Source organism: Lipophrys pholis (assembly GCF_963383615.2).
Source record: "Lipophrys pholis genome assembly, chromosome: 13".
In the NCBI taxonomy this organism is placed as follows: domain Eukaryota; kingdom Metazoa; phylum Chordata; class Actinopteri; order Blenniiformes; family Blenniidae; genus Lipophrys; species Lipophrys pholis.
Window position 1 is genome coordinate 11,611,945 of NC_137632.1, and position 22,108 is coordinate 11,634,052.

The 22,108-nt window shown below is 43.2% G+C and overlaps 1 protein-coding gene across 2 annotated transcripts in view; it reads left to right on the forward strand.

Annotated features, from left to right (window-relative positions):
- LOC308118515 (FERM, ARHGEF and pleckstrin domain-containing protein 1) overlaps nt 1-22,108 on the forward strand; it is a gene marked incomplete at its 5' end in the record, with an annotated part of 51,116 nt that overhangs the window by 5,231 nt on the left and 23,777 nt on the right. For both annotated transcript variants that reach the window (XM_080477962.1, XM_080477963.1), the window contains 3 exons: nt 20,621-20,725; nt 20,834-20,876; nt 20,998-21,076. In XM_080477962.1, the coding sequence (XP_080334088.1) occupies nt 20,621-20,725; nt 20,834-20,876; nt 20,998-21,076 (227 nt within the window). The remainder of the gene's footprint in view (nt 1-20,620; nt 20,726-20,833; nt 20,877-20,997; nt 21,077-22,108) is intronic.

Below are 22,108 nucleotides of genomic sequence, written 5' to 3' on the forward strand. Positions count from 1 at the left end.
TACTCAGAGTGGCTACAAAGTTTGTGTGACAGGGTGTAATTAATCTCCCTCTGAAAGGTTGAGCATCCTCTCCAAGATCTCAATGCATCGCCATGGCTGGATCCATAGTTTATCTCCATCGTTTGTCATGTCAGAGCAGACAGAAGAAGGCTTTTAGGTAGATACCAGATAAAATCGCCTTAAATCTGCCACATGCTCCCTTTGTTTTTTTCCTACTTGTTTATGCGTGAACCAGCCATAATGGAAACCCAGAAAAGGCACCTGGTTCTTCAAGTGATGTTGTTTTTGTTTGCCCTTTCTCATAAATGAAGCACGTATACCGTCCGAAACCAGGGCAGCAGGGGCCACCCAGGCTAAAGGGGGGCAGTGTCACAAAAGGAGGGTCCTGCATAGAGCAGCAATCCCACACCAGTCCAGGGGCCTTAACATCGTCCCGCCGCTCAGCACTCTTTTCCACATATGCTGTCAACCATTCATTGTGATGGGAAGCAATTAGAGCAGTGATTTTTTTTGTGTGTCTTGCTGTCGACTGAAAGGCAACGGGTTCCAGACTTAATGAGTAGAAACATGATGAAGGGCTTCTTTCAGCTCCTCAACTTCGCCACAGTTGTTGAATGAATGACTGATCAGCAGTGTGGAGAAGTCTCCACCTGTGGGTCAATACTTCAGTGCATATCCTGCGCAAGAGGGCCAGTAGAATTTCAAACAATTGATTTTATTTAACATGCACGCAAGCACTGACCAAAGCGTTGTAGAATTTGACATAATATTGGCGTCCGATACATTGAACTGATTACATGAGTGTGTCCGTACTCGCGTTGAGACAGAGCTGCACGGCAGGAGGCATTTTCCAAACCGCAGAAAATGTGTAATCCGTTGCGTCAGTCAGTCATTTAAAGGGACCGTTGGACTCGAGTGATTTCCAAAACCGTAAGTGACGCTCCCAATGTGAGGGAGCATAGATCAATTTAATTGGTTTGAGTAACTATCTGTAGCGATTTGATAAGAAATTAATTTTTGAAAAGAGATTTTAATTACTTGTCTTTTGACACAAGCTTTCCAAATATGAGAACTTTGCAATTAAATGGCCAAAGAAATAATTATCCTAACAGCATCGGCTTCAAAAGTGTGTTTTGTGATGTATTACTGAGTAAGTGATTGATTAAATCAGTGAGTCAGAACGTTGTGGCAGCAGTGTCGGGAATTCATCAACATGCAAACACTCCTTTTCACTAGACTTTTAGGTAGGTATTAGAGGAATATTCCACATGTTAGCTTGCAACTACAAAACTTATTTTGATAATTTGAGACATGTAAGACTATCTACTGTTTTTATAATTTTTTTATATACAAGGAGTGAACATTACTCAGTGAGTATTATACGTTTGCTTGCTTGTATTTGGTTTTATTGGATACTATCAACTTTGCGATATCTGCATGAATACTTCTGAATGATCACCACGGCTTTCTAATTCAAGCCAGTGTCTGTGTGAAGCGGCTCTCAAGAATTTCATCTTCTGCAGCGTCTTGCACGGGAAGACGGGTAGACGCAATTGAAATTCAACCCGCGTGTTATCTGTGCACATTTCCGACCACCGAAGGTTCTCGGTGTCTGGCGTTTCATGTTGTGTATTTTCTAATATGACATGTCGACTGTAAACGGGAGTCTGAGTTCAAAGGGAGGAAGACCGTCTCGTCTGGAAGCGATGTGCTAAATCCTGTTAAACTGGGAGCTGTGCTGGGGACACGGTCTGCTCCCCTCAGCCTCGCAGCGCTTTCGGAAGGGGAGCTGACGGAGGTGGTGGTTGAGTGATTCGTGGACAGAGGCTGATTTGGCACCAATATATCTGGATGGGATGTCATTGGCTGAATGTGAATACAAATGGGATTTGATTGGCTCTAAGAGCATCCAGGAAAATAGAGCAACAACTCGGCTGCCCCAAAGAAACTCTCTACTCGCTTGTACGCCATGTCAATGAGGTTTCTAAAACCCATTACTGTCACTCCCATCTCACTAATACAAGTCATGCACTAGTAACAGTGTGGTCTTTTTAAATTAGCTGTGCTGTGACTGCAGCATTCATCTAATTTACATGGTCGTTTTTAGCTCTGTGCTTTACGCCGGAGAGGGCTGCAGGAGAAAGCTGGTAAAAAGATGCTGTCAGATGGTGACCATAGCAATCTTGCCCTCCTCCATTAGCGAAAGCTCGTCTTCGCAGGGTTGCGAATGAAAGTATTATTAGAGACGGTGTACGAATGAATAGCACCTCTCTGATTTTATCTTCCACGTCACCAGAGGAAGTGTTTGCAGCCTGGTTGGGGATACGATCAGGAAGGGGAACCGATACAGCATTGAGACCGGGAATTACAAGCATCGAGCTGTCTGATAGTTGTCACCGCTGTCTGTTCAGCTAACATATTGTATTTGTTACACTTTGAGAGGCTTAAAATAGAAACCTTCCTGGTTGCCGGTTTTTAAACCGAGCCGTCCCACAAGCATCGCTTCTGCCGACTTTAATCTTCCGTTATTAACTCGTAGAAAACACACGCAGCTACTTTAGGTGGCCTCCTGCCATGGAAAAGAATTATGTGCCATCCATCATCCCATCCCTCTGCTCTCTCAAAAAGCACCTTGTTGACACGGATACCATGACCTTTGAGCCGCGGGGTACTCCCTCTCGAGGTGGTGGTGCAGATGCCGGGCTGTCTGTGAAACTCTCAGCGCCCTGGATTTCAACGCTATACGGTTTCTGCTTGGAAAGGGCACATGTAATCACGCTGGCCTATGTGTGGGTTGCCATGGCTACACATTGAGGTGGAAGAGGAGCGTCTGAGCTGGTTGGTGTGCTGCAGATTTCTGTCTTCCACTGATATCTGCTGAGGAGGAGTGAAAGGAGGGGGCATTAATGTGCGTAGCATGGGGATTCGCTGCTGCACATCATTCATGAATAACATATTTAGGAGACACAGCCCTCCGCACAGGATCTTTATTTCCATAGTTTGTTTAAAGACAAAGTTTGTTTTTTTACAATTTGTCAAAGCAAACTACCCGACAAGATGCATGTAATTGTAGATTTAAAAATGAAATGACAATAAGCTAAAATGCAGGAATAATTACTGCAAGTAGGTTAACAACAAAATGTATAACTCGATTTGAATGGACAGAAATAACTACATCATCTGATTGGAAGGCTATAAAAGTGTTTCCTAATGTGAGTTGCTGTCTTATTTTAAAAGCCCTTGACTATTAATGTGACTCACACTGACTTTTGAGGCATTATTAGCTCATCTTGGTATCACTGCTGATTGACCTAGTTTCCCCTGAAAGATGGCATTGTGTTTGGGGTGGTAAGGATTTGTTGGGGGGAGGGGGGGGGTCATATGCTCACTGTCTCCATAAAAATATAAATGGAAGATTTCTGTGCTGCTGCAACGATGGCGGCGTGGTTTTAAAAGCTCGGTGCACAGATGAAAGCTCCTTTCAATTTATTTTCCACTGCTTTCCACATTGAAGCTGGAAAATATTCCGTGTTCAGTAATGTTAACATGGCATTCACATCACTTGCATCACCCTTGCACTGACTGACTGCCATTTGACACAAAATAGTCCCTCTGCATTTTTTCCCTCATGAACTCTGAACCCTTGGTTGCATTTCTCGCATGGCATGAAATTTAAAACTCTGCAGCGGGATGTGGTGGGGATGGAGACGGGAAGATATGAGGGGGACTGCTTTCCCACGTACGGCCCTTGCCTTCTATCACGTCCTGAAATCTAATTGGGTTATGAAGGATGAGAACCACAGGAGAAGAGCAACAGTGGGAATTATCGAGAAACGGATGGCTGAGAATACTGATTTGGCACATCTGATGGGGCCTATGGTTGTACATTGAACACCAGTGTTTTCAGCGCGGTGGCATTTTGAGGACCACTTGTGAAGAAGTGCTTCATCACCAGCTAAAGCTGCAAGGTTGTTCCTGACCCATGATAGAAAATCTGTCCACCTCAAATCAAAAGAGAAAAAAGCTTGACTGACTGGTATGATGGTATGATTGGTACATCGTTCAGGTTTAAGAAAATATAAAGGGCTGTTTCTTTTTCTTTTATGTCCAGCGGGTAAAAATGTTGATCTTTTGCCACCTCTGTTTTCTGTAAAGCACAAGCAAACGTGCCGGCTGTCCTCGGATCCGCAGTGGTACAATTCACGCACCATTCACCCGCTTTCTTAGAAGGGTCGAGCGAACCAGCTCGGCGCTCCTGATGAAAGCTGTCAGTAGCACTGTCAGCTTATGTCTGACAACATAATGCTGCACTGCTTTCTATACTGTGCACAGGTGCTCTGGGGAAACTGATGCCTTTATAATAGATCTTGTTCCTATGGCAACCGAGATGGTTGTCTCTTTGTGGAAGATCGTCTTGTTTGTTTGGCTCCGACAGCAGAGGAGTCGACTGTATGTGGAAATGTGACCATTTCCACCCTCGGTGTCGGTTCACAAAGGAAAAGATGAGGCGAACATCGGCACAACCTGTGTTTTCACTGCTTTAGTGACAGCGCCGTGATGGTGGATGCTCTGACTTCTCACGTCATTACGTACTCACACATTGAGCGCTGCTCTTTGATGACAGTTTTTTTGGATCCTCTCATTAAGCTCTTGAACTGTGATGCTGGGTCGCTCTGACTGGGTAACAGCGGGGCAGGTAGACATCACAGCACACGAGGGTGTGGCAGCTGTGCCGCTCTAAGCCAGCCTCCGCGGTCTCTGTGATGTCCTTTCTGGTCTCAAATAAAGGGTGAAGCCCCCGTGGGAGCTGGTTTGGCTCAGCTGCACAGCAGCTTCACAGCAGCACTGGCCCTCTTCAATGAATTATGAATTTCTCATTGAGATTCCGAAGGCTAATTAACATGTCAGAAGCGGCTCCCAGTGCGATATCATGGGGTTATCGTTATCCTGGAGTACCTTTTTTTTTTTTTTTTTTTTTTTTTTTTTCCCCCCCTCAGTGTGCCTTCACCTTTGCTGCTCTTCTCTATTAAAATGCTCCTATCTGTAAGAAAATGGTGCAGCTATGCCACACGCTCTGCTTTTCTTCTCTCATGCTGTGTTATGCTCTGCTCGATGGGCAATTAAAACCGAAATTGCTGCGTTTCTTTAGTCGGTTCTGTAGCTCTACGTGCACTGAAGTCACTCCCATGATGCATTCGTGCGACACGTTGGACATCGGAATTCCTTCAAGTTGCACCTGTGCAGCTGAGCATGTGTGTCCCACCGCACCGGGGCAGTAATTGAATTGGGCGGGCCTCCTGGGACGGTGGAGGAAATGTGTGGATTTGAGAGTCGGGGTGAATGGAGCAAAGATTTAAGAAAGGACATCGTAGTGTGCCTGTGTGTGCGCAGTAGAATGAGGGGGAGCTCCAGCTGTACATCGGCCCGCTGGAGAGTTACTGCCCCCTCCTACCCTTCGTCATTAAAGGGGGAACTGTTGCATAATCCACCACAGAGAATAGAAAAGGAGAAGACTCCATCTGTCTCTCAGCAACCGCTTCAGCGACGATTCAGTCGCCAAGGTTTTTGTTTCCTCATCTCTGTCAGCATATTTTGGACTCTTGTGACCTTCAGCTCAGACTTAGTTTTCTCTTTCTGTCTATTGATAGGTGATTGTGCGGAAATGTTGGCCCTAAAACAATCATAGCGCTTGTCAATGGTGGACAGTGCAGCAATGTTTCTCGATCAAAAGCTCTTGTCCCAGGGGAAGCCTGCTTTCAAACAGCCAGTCGGGGGTTCGGTCTATTCAAGGAATTACAGGGTTTCTGTTTGACTCATCAACGGCGAACGACTTCCTCACAGTACTCGTCATGATGAGAGCAGGTGAATAGCTCATCTGAGTGAACCGTGATCGAGGCCATAATAAAAAGCCTTCCTGTTTTTGTCCTTGTCGCCTGCAGAAGTAGAATAAGAGGGTCAGTCGTGTTAAGTGCTGACACTTTTCTGTTCAATTCACACACTGCTGCTCACTTCACACTTCCAGAAGATCATGTTTCACTTTAATGCACAGTGTGATTATGAGACTCTGTAAAGGTTGAATTTACTGTAGGTCCTAGTATTTATTCTCATATGCAAAGTCTGCAGATAAAGACACAGTCAAATGAGGTTTCTCATTTGCTATTTATTATTTTTTTTACTTTTCTGCAGGAGACAGAGGTAATAGAGTTTTGTTGTGACTCCCTTCCTTGATTTTATTCAAAGCCATTACGGAGTAATTTTGTCTGAGTAGTCAAACACAGATGACCTCTGTCCGATGTAGTCAGCTTGGGAACATTTAGGTTTATTCAGTTAGTGAAATCACACTGGAATGACATGTAGGTGACGTGAAAACTGCACACATTGAAATGTGAACCCTGACATTTGAATCGGTATCAAAAGACCTCATAAGATGAGTTTTCGCAAATCGGTGACTTTTTACTTCATCCACTGTCTTATTTGTTATTTACAAATGAGAGGCATCATCGGCATATAAACTGACTCTGTTGATTGCAGCCACAAGCTGGTCTTTGTAATACACTAACAAAAAACACATCAACAACTGCGGATTTATGATTATACAAGTTGGCATAAAACAAAAATGCTGACATCCAGGTTTCGATGAGTAATGGAAATGACTATGCAAAACAGAAAGCCACTTGTTTATTCACTTGAAGGAAAGAAACACTTACTGCTGTTGTGAGAGGAACACTCATTGTACACAGTTTGCTTCACACCAAGTGTTAGATTTCAGTCGGAATCTGGATTTCTGCACTTCCACAATAGACGATAATGTCAATAGTTAATTCATGGACATGAGTGAGTCTCTGCTCTTGGCAAAACTGAAATATTTATTATGCCCTTGCATTTTCTTTTATCTGCATTATTAAGCGTGAATTTATCATTTTATCGTTCTTTTATCCGATGACCTTTAACTCTAACACTTGCTACAAAAATGTGCCGATTCTGCTTTCATCACAACTTTCATCACAACACAAGTTGTTGCCGACACTGAACTCCTCCACATCACAAGTTTCCAAGTTCAACTCTGTCGAACGCCTTGTATTTGTTTTTCCATTCTAATTCTATATGAAATCAGTAAACAACTTTCCATTGAAGTTGGTATTATAATGATTGCAGCTTACATACTGATCCAGCTGAGATGTGTCGAAATGTTGTGCTGAATATTAACAATTACATCCGTTCAGATTATTTGACAAGTTGCTAAGTTTTGAATCCCTGCTGCGTGCAGGACTAAGTCTACTCATGGGGTCGTTATTGTGGTATCTTGACCTACTGAGAGCGCAGAAGTTCTCAAAAAATCGGTACCAGGAACTTTTCAAAAGCCCTCCAACACTGCCAGTGGATGATGATTTTCTTGTTTGTCGTGTCGCATTTTTTTCAAGCTCTTTGATCCATGCTGCATTCAAAGGTAGAGCAGCTTTATTTGTACAGCAGGTTTCAGCAACAATGCAATTCAAAGTGATTGCATCAACAAACGTGGACAGTTGGCAATGAGAAAGGTCAATAAAAACAAAGAAAGATATTTCAAACGTCAAAGCAAGATTAAAAGGAAAAAAACCTCTAAGGTAGTGTTTTATATTTAAATAAACAGAAAACACAAGTTTTATAGTACTATAAAACTGCTCTTCTGAGGGATTGGTTTTCCTTTTGTTTTTGGTATGAATCCAAACGATGCATGTACTCTCTGTGTATTCCTGTTGTCTAACAAACCAGATGAATGCGTGTCCTTCTCTTGAGACGTAACGAAGAATGTTTTTTTAAATTTTTTTTTTTTGTGAGTATTCTGGTGATTTTTGTGTGCAGCGTTTGTCTGCAGGGACTTACGACTGTTGTCAAAATACTGCCAGCAATTGTTGACGAACAGAATCGGGTCATATAACAGCAGGATTGTACGTTGGTGAGATCCCTTCGGTATGCTTGTGGATGCCGCTCTTACATTTCAATGCCTCTATTAGTCCAAATTTTCCACATCACGTCTTTGGAATCTCGTTTGAGGTGTGACAGAGATGGATGAGGACAAATACTCAAATTGGGCCGAGAAGAAAGTTAACTACAAGATATATAGCCTCATTATTAACAGCAAAACTAAATTTCTTTTTTCTTTTTTGTATTTTCCTTGTCCCACAGGTGAAAAAGTTGTTTCATGGCAGATTTTAGTCAGAATCTTAGATGTAAAGGAGGCATTTGTGTCCGTTTTGGCTTTTCTTTAAAGATTAATTCCACAAAGGTGGCATGCAGACGAACTCCCAACACATTCTGAGCCCCCCCCCCCCCCCCCCCCCCCCCCCCCTCAGCGCAGGGTCACCATGCTGCATGCACAAGGTTACCATGGAGATCCTCCCGGGTTAAAGACTGAGCCGACTGAAAACCTTGACTGCGCCCAGGATCGGCCTGCCAACCTCACTTAGTGAGAGCTACATTTAAGCCTCGTACACCAAAGAGGGCTGCAGTATTAAGCCTCTTACTCACAGAATCACTTGTTTTACCCTCTCATGTTCTGTTTATGGATTTTTAAATCAGTGAAAGTGGCCTGTTTGACTCTGAGAACCCTCAAATACAACACTGTAAAGTCCAGCAAGCCCACTGTGTGTGGCGCACACGTGTGTGTGTGTGAGACACCAGTTCTTGCACATGGTGACCATACAAGCATGCGAAATGAACGGTTTGGTGAGTGTGAAAAACCACACCAGGTGTTTCGCTTCGCACCCCAACATATACTTAACCTTCAAAAAGACCCTCGCCTTGGTCACACTAATTTGAACACAAATCGTGAAAAGAAATAGATTCCAGCCTTGTCTTTAAAAGTAGGGCACACGTCACACTGCAGTGTGATTAAAATGGCATTATTTTATGTCAAGATAATTACATTTCAACCTTGCAGCTGTATTTTTATTTTTTTGGACTTTCAGATTACAGAATTCAGAGTATCTCACCATGTTTACCAGCCGTGCCCTGCTGTTCTGTATCAAATTCCTGCTGGACTCGATGGCCTGCAGACACACAGCAACAGCTGCCTGCGCTGAGACTTCTTTCCATTCCTGCATTTGCTCACTGGATCGTGTATGTGCCACAGTTTTCTGTACTGATGGCCTTGTGTGATTTCACCTCAAGTCAGCGTCTGCATTTGTCACAATGAGGCGCTCGGGTAAACCTCTCCCCACAGTGGCAATTTTAAAATGAGTTACAATAAAATAGGCAGTGAAATGTGACTGTGAAAACCATTTCCTTAAAAAAACAGAACTGGATTGTGCGGGTTAGTGCTGCCACTCTCCTGCTACCAAGCTTATTTTCTCATCAAACCGAAGCCTAACTGCTCGTGCATACGTTGTTTTGGTTTTTTTTTTTCCATCTGAGACCCTCAAGTGAAACAGACAAAAACACAACAGCAAACACACGCATGGAAACTGTTTAATCCCACCAGAAATATGTGTAACTAATTTAGCAGCTGCTCGATTCCTTTGCTCCGTTTCTGACAGGATATAAAAGAGGCACTCTTGACGGTCGTCCCCAGAGAACAACCCAGCAACAATGATGCCGTGTCCTTCTCGCCATGCTGCATGAATTAAAATAGATTTGATTCATCGCGCCGAGTCTGTAAATCTTCAGAGAACCGGCAGCTCTCAAACATGCAAGAATAATTTCTGCTTCACTGGTTCCAGGGATGGCAATGTTTTGGTAATGTAATGGATGGGCAGACATTCACGGCCCACCGGCAGTGAACCTGAGTATTTATCGAGTCACACCAGTGGGTCAGTTTGTCCAGACTTTTATGGCTTCAGGTTATTTATTTGAATGGTTTTGAGGATCCTCTGACATTCTCTCCTGCGCCACCATAACGTCTGTGGCTTTGAGTGAAGTGTCTTAAACATTAGATTCACCACCAACATTTATGGCCCTCCGCAGGATGAATTGTAATAATACCAAGTGTAGCAGCTTGACTTGATCTCTCGCGCGGACCTTTGATTTAAAAAAAACAATCCAGCGTGATGTCGATGTGCAACAAATTGTTGAAGCATTGTAGACATAAGACCATTGAACCCATGAATGTCTGTAATGAAACTGTGCAAACATGCTTCACTTGTTACTGAAAGAGCAGAAGACAAAAATGGAGAGCTTCATGAAGGATATATACTGTAGAAATTCAGAGTTGAGGATTTCTTCAAAGGTCAGACAGAGGATAGGTACACAACTAGTAGTTACTGCCGCGTTTTGAGTAGTTCTGCAGGAAATTAAAGTGGATGTAATATCCCCAAAAGCAACATTCATAATGTTATTTTCATTACCGTTCTAAAGGCCTGCATCTGTTTACTCACATTAAGGAGGCTTGTAGAGACATTTAGAAAGGCATGTTTTATAGCCAGATTGATTTTAGTTAAAGGAAGTTGTAGTTAAGATTGAATTTTGATTTAACGCAATGTGGTAAATGCATGAACTTACAGCAAATGTTCTTTTTAGCACTCAAACATGGAGTTCAGTGTCTCGCCTTAGTACTACTTAATACCAGGTAACATAACCGATGCGGAGACTGGAGGACCACCCACTCTACCGCCCGAACCGCTTTACTGGAAAACCTGAAAGCACAATGTGTCTGTGTGTGCGCCTGTGTCACGTTTTGTAAATAAACGGATCTGTTGCTGTCGTCTTCGCATCTAAAGACCACTTACTGTAAATTCTGGAGGCATCTCGCCATACACTCGTCACACAAATGAAAGCCATTAATGCCTTTGCTAACTGAGAGTGATTCCTTGGCTGCTGACCTTAATCCGTGTCTACAGGAAGCACCGGGTTATTCTGAGGCTCTTGGCTCCGTCCTGTGCTTTAAGGTCGGCTATATTCTGACGGGGAAATCCCCGCTGACTGGCCAGCACTTAATTAGACATCCAACGGCAACTTAATAAATGTTTAAATATGGCCTTCAACTTATTGATTTATTTTTTCTGTATTATTTATTGACAATGATTTCCACAGAGGGGAATATATTTTTTAATTATTTTCAACCTTTTGTCGACTGTTAGTTGAAAATCTTCTTACAGATTTGTTGGACAAAACTGACCGACGCAGTGGTTCCTTAGATCTCAGGAGCATCTTCTGTGTGTGTGTGTAGATTTGCCATGTGATGCCATGTCACCACAGCTCCAGCCGGTACAGCTATCTGACTTCATCACTGCAGCGGCTCTCTGGATTTGCTGCTCTGACGGCTAAGGAGTTTAAGGCTAATCTGGAGAAGGCCAATCGATTGACCTCAGCGGGAAAGCAGCATGTGCACCTGTCATTATTTAGTACGGGAGATTATGGTTGCAGGAAAGAACATGCAACAAGACAATGGCGACTAAACTCCTCGGCGAGTTTCGTGCTCCAGTGGTGAGAAGACTGTGGCGAAAAGGACATTTCTCACCTTCCGTTCGGATTGCATCGCGACTGAAAGTCTGTCATGGCCGAATCGGAACGCTGCCGTGTCACCGTTTGATTCATTGTGTCGAAGCGACACTACAAGCAGCAGTTAGCTCCTAAAGCCGGAAATCTGGAGTATTTTAGCGATGTGGTGTAAATCGGTGCATGTATTGAATTTGCCTTGTGCCTGACTGATCCATCAGTTTCAAGTCGGACTGTAAAATCAATAACAAAACCCGTTTGAGTGTAAACAACCAGCATATTTTGTCTTTGCTGGCCTCGGTTTATTAAACCATGAAAAAAAATCTACTCGCTTCACCACATGAGGCCCAAACCAGGCATTTTAAAGCGGTAGATATCATATCAAAATAACGACTTGTGGGTTTGATCCAGATTTTGTCATTTGGATCAGGTAGAACCAACCCAGGTAGGATTGTTCTGTTAGTGTGGCGTACATGTAGAAGTGGTTTTGATTTCATCTGAGAGGCTGAGCCGAGTGCAACAGTCATGACACCGACCCACACAATGTTGTGCACAAGTTACAATTAAAAGCAGCACAGAAGTTATTTTTCCCAGTAACTCGGTAATATTTCACTGATTATTATAACGGCTCTTTTTAACTGTAATCAAGTACAGTTTTGGTTGCACAATAATTATACGTAAGGAATCACGCGTCACTGTTGGGGAAGGCATGTTGCAGAATATGCATCTCAGCAGGTGTCTGAGTTATATTTCCCCATTATTGTTTGTACAATGTTTTAGGAGTGCTTTTGTTGGCATCGGAGTTTTTCCAGTCGCTGATTTTCCCTCGTCAAGCTTCTTGGTTTGGTTTTTGTTCCTGCCTTTGCAGTTTTTTTTTTTCCCAAGTGTTCAGAATATTAATAGTTTTGGCTGTGATTCTCGCCAAGCGACTTATTAATTATATTCCTGGTAACGCTTATGCAAAGTGCTTTAATGACATAGCACATTCTTGCTTGGCTCTCCTTTTCTTAAGCCCCTCTCCAACACGACATCGCAGTGATTATGTAGATCAGTGCGTCTGCTCCAATTCCAGCAGGCGGCTGTTTCTACATGCAGGGCGGAACATTTACTTATGGCAAATTAACATACCTTGGATATTCATTTTTTTTTCCCCCAACGATAGTGTCCCATCTGTTTAGCATCAGATAAATTTGAGGTGTCAGAAAGTATACCTGGCCTGTCTTTTATCTCTCCCCGCCGAGATAAATCCGCTTCCTGCTCCTCGCACTGTACTTCCTGACGTTGTCTTATAGCCTCAGCCAACCAACCCCTCAGTAACTTAGTTAGCTGAATATTGAAACAGTCGTTTCACGAATATGCATCCAGTGTGGTCTATTATAGACGCCTGTATTGGTGTGAACTCTGCTGTAACTTGTGTAATAATGTCACATTTGGTGGAGATGAGAATGATTGTGGTGTGTGTCGCCTCATGAAACTGGACTGAAGCCCTCCTCTGGTTCATGTTTTCCTATCAGACTGGCAGATTGTGGACTGGGATGTGGCTTTTTTTGTCTTTTTTTTTTTTCCCTCAGGGGTTGCATGATGCCGATCTCCAATGTTGAGGATTTTCTGTTTGGACTTCTGACTTACACTGATATTCTAATCTGTTCGAGTCACATTCTCTATAGAAATTTAACAGAGCGCCATTAACAGAGCGCCATTAAAAACAAAAAAAAAATGCCAGGAATTTAAGCCATTTCTTCAGTCACATCATGGTCAACCATCTCATTCACCATTGCTTTGAAGACGGGCAGAATTGCCATCTTGGGGTGAGGCTTTTTTGATTTTACTGATTTCAGTTACTTAGTAGGTACTCCAGGAAAGTTGCAGGTTTTTGAGTCTATGCAAACAGATCTATTAAAATAGCCTGCGTTTTGAAATGAAGTTTTGTTTGGCGATACATATTTAAAACACAAGACAAGACATAAAGGAAATGTTCAACGAGAACAGGAAGCAGTAGCCGATTTAAAAGAAAAAAAAAAAAGGCCCTGGAAATTTCATCAGTCAGAATTTAGTTTCTTGCTCAATTCTAAATTTGTGCGTGCCCTTTTCAAATATTTAACTCTCACTGACGTGCCATTACGCAACGTGTCTCTAATTCTATTGTCTTGGATTAACAAGGTCATTAGATAATTGCTGCCAATTGCTGAGTATTTCTTTATGTCACTGCATTGCACTTCATAAAATAATGTTTCGGGGGACCTCCCAAGTCAAATTTCTGGCACAATGAACAATCTCAAGTCCACTGCAGCAAAATCAGTGACGTATTCAGGCCGATTTTTAATGCTTTATTGTTTGCAGGTTTTCGTAAATGTCAGAGGTAATTTCGTTATACTCGCCGCACTGATGTTGTCTTACCTCTAAAGTTCACTTTTCTTATCCGGAAATGAGACCGGCTGGCCTGAATAGAATAGAACAGGGCAGGGCTGGATCCAAACCACAGAGAATTACCCGTTTGACTTGTTTTTGTATGGAGATTATACATGAAAGGCTCGTCTCTTTGACAGCCTGACCTTGTGGGAGTTGTCTCTCACAGTTACACTTAATTAATCTCCTAATTAACCTATTGATTGCCTGCACACACTTACCGAGCTCTACAGTATTCACAGCTACAGGAGAGAACTCGCCGTCTCCTAATTCTGCAGGTGGTGCTAATTGCCCTCGCACAGAAATGACTCAAAAAGGCGCAGCGGCGTTTCGCTTTTCTCCTTAAAATGTCTCGCCTTCGAGGGAGGATTTACAGTTATATTAGCCTCCATTACATTAAGTGAACTTGACAATGAATTTCATGTTTATGAAATGTCAGAAAATAATGAAAATGTCTTTTATTCAGAAATGCCACAAGACAAAAAAGAAATTTAATCTTAAAAATTTAAACTCAGACCACTAATTGTTGGTGTCATTTCATGAAAAGAATAAAAAACACTGACATTTTCTTTCGATTGATTAACTGCGGGACTAAAACCGTTTTGTTTTTGAGCGGCAAAACAGTAACAGCAGGTTCAAATGTATTCACTTTCTTCAGCCTTCATCCGGTTAAGCTAAATGTGGAGTTTCTGCCTAAATATGAAGCGACGCAGCTTCTCGCTGAGTGACAGTAATCCTCGGCTCTGCGAAGAGGTGCTCGTGGAGAATAACCAGCATGGGTCCAGAATTCGAAGCACACTCTGAAAGTGATTTAGGCAGATGAAGAAAAAAAGAAAAAAAAAAAGAGGCCAATCTTTTTGGTAATTCCAGTTGCATTAAAACCTCCTCTTGCCCTCTGCTTATTTTAATAATCCTCCACCTCGGGCTGAGGCATGACAGAGTTTGTTGTATCAGTATGCGTTAAACAAACTACCAGTGCTTTGTGGGGTTTATTTTTTTTATTTATTTATTTTTTGCAAACATGGCAAAGCGTGTTGCCATGTTTGGTTGAATGTCTCTGCTGCCACTTGTTCACCGTCTCCTGGAACAACGCTCACGCCCACGACTGAGATCTTTCTTGTGATTTACCGCGCTCTGACAAACAGTGGGAGGTCTTTGCACAGACGGCACCGAGCTCCACACTGTTAGATATTCAGCTCCCCAACGGTCACAACCGGACACTTAATTATTCTTTATGCAAAATCGATATGTTCCTCCCAGCCGGGCTCCTGGGAGTGGAGGCAGTGAAAGTAATGTGGGGGGTGTGGGTGTCCAAGGGAGGAGGAGGAGGAGGCGGAGGTTGCCATTGAGGGTGGCTGCCTCTGTCTTTGCCTTCACCTCTATTGAATCCAGGGGACATTATTTTCATGGTTGTCCTCTCGGGGGCCTGGTGGCCGGCCCATAATGACAGAATGACTCTGACAGCTGTAGCAGCCCACTCATCATTTTTCTTTTTATTTTCTTTGGTGCGTTTCTCCTGCAGTTGGGAGTTTTTAATAAACAACAAAACAAAGGAGGGTAAAAACAGGAGGCGTCTCCACACGTAGCTGTTACTTCTATCAGAGCCAGTGATGCGTGTTTCAGGGTTTGAGCTTCGACGTAATGGCATTAAAAGTGCTGTAAACATATGCACGGTCACACATCTGCATGCGCTCTTGGAGGATGGCGGCGATCTGACGGGATTATCAGTAGGTCTGAATCCCTCCTTTCGTCTCTCTTCGTCAGCTCCCCGCTGTTGTCGAGTCACCCTGGGAACCTCTGCAGCGTGTGACCTGAATCTCAATGAGCTTCAGCTGACGCTGACCTCCCTGTCCTACCCTTGGTCTGCTGTGCATGTAGCCACACATGCGCACACCACATACAAGCATGCCCCCCCCCCCAATGTGCCGTGAATCACTTTGGAAAGCTGTGTCTTTTGCTTTATTGCGACAAAGGGATGCACCAGCAAGCAGCCTGTGAAGTCTCCACGTACCTTTCATATGACCACATAAAGGGGAAAGACCATGCAGGATTGTGGGAAATGCATCTGCCCCCGACTGGAGGCTCTCCTGAGATCTGAGCAGCTTCATCGTAGGAGCAGTGCTTCATGTTTACACAAACTCCTCCCCAGGGTTTTCCACTGCAACTGCTGTGTCACGTGTGTTGGGCAGAAGTGACTGTAGCATCTCGTGAAGTCAGTTTTCAGTCCCCAGGAATAACTCAATCAAAGGACGGCTTCGATATCACCTGAGAAATCAGGACTTCTATATTGTACTGCTAAACCTATGTGCCGTCTTATCGGATGAGCCCCGCAGAGTCTCAAAAATGACCTTTTTTTCCCCCCAGTTCTGTTTGCTTATTCCTCCCATTGAATCATTTTCATCTATTGACTCAATCCGCTTCCTGCGATGCTGCTGAATGTCACCGCTGAAAACTTCCCACAGTGAGAGGACCGCTCCATTGTCTCTGAAGAAACCATGGAGTAAAAAAAAACAAACCCTGTTAAATCCCTCTAGTGACGACTCACCCCTTAGCTCTAATTCCTGCATCAATTCCTCTAGTGCACCTCAATCAGGATATTCAGCCAGACGTGGTTCCCTTTGTTCTGTCTGTCTTTTTTGGAGCCCAGAGGCACTGGCAGGATGTCTACCACCCATGGCACAACCCCACACAGTCTACACAATCCCAGGAGAGGCTTGCAGAGCAACGCCCGGCCCATCTTATTGGGAGTGAAGTGGACCATACCAACAACTCCTGGAGGGGAACAGTTGAGGGAGCACAAACCTCCTTTACACCTGACCTTTCTGGGTTATTTTCCCTGCTGACGGGGGCTTACTAACAAGAGGGGGGGTGGGGGGGGGGGGGGGGGGTTATTTGATCTACCCTGAAGTGGAACCCAAGCCGACATGTGTGCAGACATTGCTGTCATCTTTATTTAGTCTTGTTGTGTCAGCGGGGGCATGTGGAGGTCAGCGTAGCGGCACGGGTGAGGCGAACGCCCATACACGTGTAAACAGGAGGAGCATCCTTCGAGGCTAGGGTTGGAAACCTAACGAGCCCCGACAGACTCCCCCTGCAACGTCTGGTCCTGGGACCCAGAGCGCTGATTCAGGATGGTCCGCCTCGCTCTGGAACCAACCGCCCCCACGTAAACCAGTCCCGCTGCATTTATAGGTAGAGGTCATAAAAAAAAAAAAAAGATTGGTGACATTTTCTTGGCACGATGAAAGAAATGTCAGCTGCTGAGCACAATGTTTCTCTGAGACTGCAACCTTTTTGCTGGGGCAGAGGCGACATGACGCATATGGAGAGTGTTGCGTCAGTCGTCCCGGCTTCTGCTTTGTCTCATGGTCATGCTATTCTGTTTTTTGGGTTTTTTGGGGGGGGTTTTTGGCTCTTTTCATGGAAACTATTTCAGTTTTTCATTTAATTATTTTTTTTTCTATTACTTTAATTTACAATATAGATTAGCTGAGATAATTAAAGAAAAAAGAAAAAGCCAGTCTTGTTGTTAGTGCACTCACTATAAGTCGAAATGAATGGTTCAGTAAAGTCAAATTGACAAGATAATTATCTTTTGCCTTTACGGCCCCTATGATCTAAATTAATTTAATTGCTTGCTGCTCTATGATAAAGCGCTATGACTCTTGGGCATGGTGATGTTTAATATCTTCACAACTAATGAATGAACTGTCGTGAATTTTTTAAACAAATATTCATGGTTCCCAGAGGATGAATCGTTATGATCCAAGCTATTACAAAACTCTTTTTATCTTGCACACTGTACATAAGAAATCCAACAACTGCACCATCGTCGAGATAAAATTCAAGTACGTTTATTGTGAGAGCCTAAATACATGTTGGTGTTCGTATGAGTGGAGCAGTGGGACATGAGATCATACAAATATATCATTGGGATGTCAACATTTGCAAAAATATCCTGCATATCATACAAGACAGGCCGAACTGCAAAGACTTATGCTTCCGTGCGCTATGCATTTCTGCACTCCATGTCCAGATATTTGACAAATCAATTAATGCCGTCAATGAATGTAATTACGTTACATCATATATGATGGCAACAGGACAGAAGTCAGAAGAACAAAAATCGAGGAAAAACGGATTAAAACTAAAAAGATTTGGTGTTATGGTTGAGAGTTTATTCAAGAGGGTGACTGGAGCATCAAGATGGTAATCTAGATTAATTTCTTGATTTGTCAAAACTAGACACCAGATTTTTTTTCTTTCTTGTCACATCACAATTCCCGACAAAAAGCACAGGAGGAAATCTGAAAATCAACAACGATTCGATCCAGTTTAGCTGCTTCATATTGACGAGCCGGGTGTTTCACAGCTGTGATAGCAGAGCTTGTTCAGCCATGACGGGTCAAAAGGTCTGTGGTGGAAAAGGTCTGTGGCTCAGATGTGTCGGGGATGAGATGATCATTTCCAGCTGATGCACAGCAATGTCAGTTGTTTTTTTGTGTCTTTCCGCACTTTCAGAATGACTCGTCCTCGTGCTCAAAACCTAGTCCGTGAAGATTTTTTTTCTTTTTTCTTTCAGTTCTGTGGAAAAGAATTAGCTGTCCTACGCAGAGCCCTAATCTCAGTGCTGTCCAAGACCTATGCTATGAATCATAAAATTGACTTTGAGCCAAGTTCTATCACTTAATGTTAGTGCCAGTAGCGCTTATGTGGATGAATAGAACAAATCCCGGCGGTCTAAAATGAGGAGCAGACGCTTTTGTAGTAGCAGAGTGATGCCCCGTCATTTGGGAACAAAATGGTAAAAAAAAAAAAAAAAGAAGCTTATATTAAAACGTTGTATGTTTAGGTAAACTCCTGGTGTTACCTATTGATGGATGCATTGTTGTTACACAAACTCTGTAGAGATGCCGGTCGGCATTTATTGGAGTTGGTCCCTGGAAGGAAAAGAGATGAAGTGGTGACGTGATCATGACGCCGAGGTTCATTTTGCATGTGGTCTAATAAACATCCCACCTCGTATATGACCAGACCTAAAGCATCTGCTGCAAATAGCTTCGGAGTATATCTGTGTAAAGCTGAACAGTCCTGTCCACTTCCGGTTGGATTATTATCTCTCTTACTCTAAATATGAGCAGAGCTCTTATAATGAAGCCCCATGGTCTTATTCTGTTGTACCTAATTAATTCTCATCTAAGAGTTTATCACATCTAATCAGGCCTCATACTGAGTTCAGTTGAGGAAGACTTATTGCTCCTGGATCAGGTTTCATCCTTCCATAGCTGGAGATCCGAATGAAGACTGTGTCCTCCGAGTGCCCGTCATTCTTTGCTACTCTTCAGACATCTTATTGAGCTGGCAGCAGCAGTGCCAAATGGCAGCACCATAACTCCAGCCTCTACCGGCTACATTTAATCAAGTACTGCTCGACTCTAATCAGCCTCCGCCGTACCATCTCCGCTTGGCTCGTGGTCATTTTAACCCTGACAGCAGATTTATAAGGCTGGTTATGAGAGTGCTCCAGTGAGACAGGAATGCTCTTCAGTCTTCACTCCGCCCGGCTTGCTTTTTGTCCGCTGTTCTTGTTCCTGGAATCTCGACAGAGCACATTTGTCCACAAAACATGAGCCACTGGTTTCATTCAGGGGTTTATTTGCCTGCACTTTGCAGCCGTTTTTCTGGGAGTAACGTCTGCCTCTCCTCTCCCAGCCTCCTTGTGGCATTTCTCTGCAGCTTCCTCGGCATATGGAAGCAGCTGGTCCTCGGTGGTAGGATGCCCTCTGCACTGCATGGAGGCTGCCTGCAGGGAGACGGTAGTGTTAATGCAGCAAGGACACACACAGGAAGAAGTGGTGGACTGGATAGGGGGTTGTTTGGCGAAGATTTCACATTTGGTTGTGACAGTGTAAACCCTTACTCTAAGCTGGCAGAGCTTCCGCTTTAATTCTTTCAAGCATTAACAGGAACATTGGCCGAGTCATTCGGTGGCTGTTAACACACCAGACAGATTTCAGAGTGAGAATAAAAGAAAATTCTTTATTACCGTTGAGCTGTGAGAAAAGACCTATTGTCGAACCTCAGCACCTCGGTGTCCTTTTTGTGCTAAGGTAGAGGAGAAACTGCTTCCTTGAAGATACTCGAACAGCCTGGGATCATTAACCAAGCCAGAAGGAAATGCCACTACGAACACATACTGCAGCTGTGATATGCTCCATGCTGGTGCAAAGCAGTCACGAGGAAGCAGCCAGGCAGAAATTCTCCTGTTGTGCGCCTGACAGAAATCTGTCCTCTCAGAGCGTCTATAACAGAAGTGTTTTAGGGAAATCCCTGACATTTATTTGACCTTACATGGGAATGTTCTCTCTCTCTCTCTCTCTCTCTCTCTCTCTCGCGCTCTCGCTGTAGAGGGGTTTGGACATTGTCACGCTGCCAGTATTTGTCAGTAAGTGGGTAGTTAAGTCATTCTTCAAAGTGTTTGTGGGTGCTACGTGTGGGGTGATGGAGGACATAGGTGGTCAGGGTGAGTCTTTATCCCGTCCTGATACTGTATCAACCTCAAGAGCCATCATCAGTGATAGCAATGACAGTGGAAAGACAGACCAGAGGCCGGCCAGCGGCTGTAAAAGCAATAAAACACACAGCCGTCTTTCTCTGCTGGAAAATTTAGAATCACAGTTCTAAAACGGTACCACAGGGGAAACATGCAAACTCCTCAGAGAACCTGGAATCACACCAGGGCTTGCTTGCTGCAAGGCGAGACTCCTAACCACTACGCCACTGTGTTCTCTTCTGTTTACAGCAAAAAGCCTCAGGCAAGGTGCTCTTCGACCTGGTCTGCTCCCACATGAATCTCATTGAGGGCGACTACTTTGGCCTGGAGTTTCAGAACCATCAAAAGATGATAGTGAGAAGAAATAAAATAAAATATCACTTTAAAAAATAAATAAATAAATCACACAGCTTTGATTAACTGGAGCACTACTATTTTTTTGATGTTTTTTTTTTTTCATAGGTTTGGCTGGACCATATCAAGCCAATTATCAAGCAGCTCAGACGTGAGTTCCTCACAATGTTGTTCCATCTTCCTTCAAGAAATAAGCCATCAATATGAGCCACTATTACTCTTGAATCTCACTTCAAATACTTTCCCCCCCCTCCTTGTAATACCAAACTTAGGGCCAAAACACACAACCCTGAGATTCACTGTGAAGTTTTTCCCCCCGGACCATGCCCAGCTGCTGGAGGAATTAACAAGGTGAGCTCCTTTCTGGATATTTCTCCACTATCTCGACACCGTGTTTGTTTTCTGCTTGAAATGTGCATTTGTTCACGATATTTTCAGTGTGAATGATTTCAATTGGAACTGAAAGTGAATATATATATATATATATATATATATATATATATATATATATATGAAACGTGCCCCGTTTCCCACATGTTTTATTCTCTGCTCAGCTCTGCAGTTCACGTCTCACGGCTGCCGTGTTTCTGATTCAGTCCTCTGGAGATAAGCGCCGAGCTAATGATTTTCTGGTTTCTGTTTGTGAAAGTCGCTTGTGACTTGCATGTTTTCAGAGCGGCAGTGAGGAAATGATCGACGTACAAAAAACAAAAGCTTGTCAATGCTGTTTTTAAGGACCTGGTAGATTTTTTTATTTTTTTTTAAGTTATATTTTATCAATGTATTATTTATTGTTTTTTTAATCAAATGGCATTAAGTCCTCATTCATAATCTAATTCTTGCATCTCTGTGATTAAAATGTTGCAGCATTAATTGTAAACGGAATAAATTGGGCTTATATTTGGACTGTTGGTCAGAGAAATCAAGATATTCAAAAATGTCATGATGTGATCGTTATTTTTAGGCTTTTGATTCACACCACACCCGCGCGCACCCGCATACAAACTGAAATTGGTTGCGCTACAGGAAATTATTACATAACAAAAAGAAGAAGAAGAACCAAGTAGTAGGAACAGAATATAAAAACACCTGCTGAACAACCTTGCATGATTAAGAGCCCCGTACAAAAATATAAAGTGGTTTAGAAAATGGGCAAAACAGAAAATAAAGAAAAAATAGAAACAAGAAAAACGGATGAATCGCTGGTGTTTTGTGCTTAGATGCTGTTTCACTTCTATTCATGCAAACCTGGTATGTTATTCATGAAATATAGATTACATCCCTTATACATTAAAGCCTGCATAATTTGATTCAAGGCTGCTTTATCAGAGCGAACTCTTTTATCACCAGAGCACAGAGCAAAACCAAACAATTAGCATCACA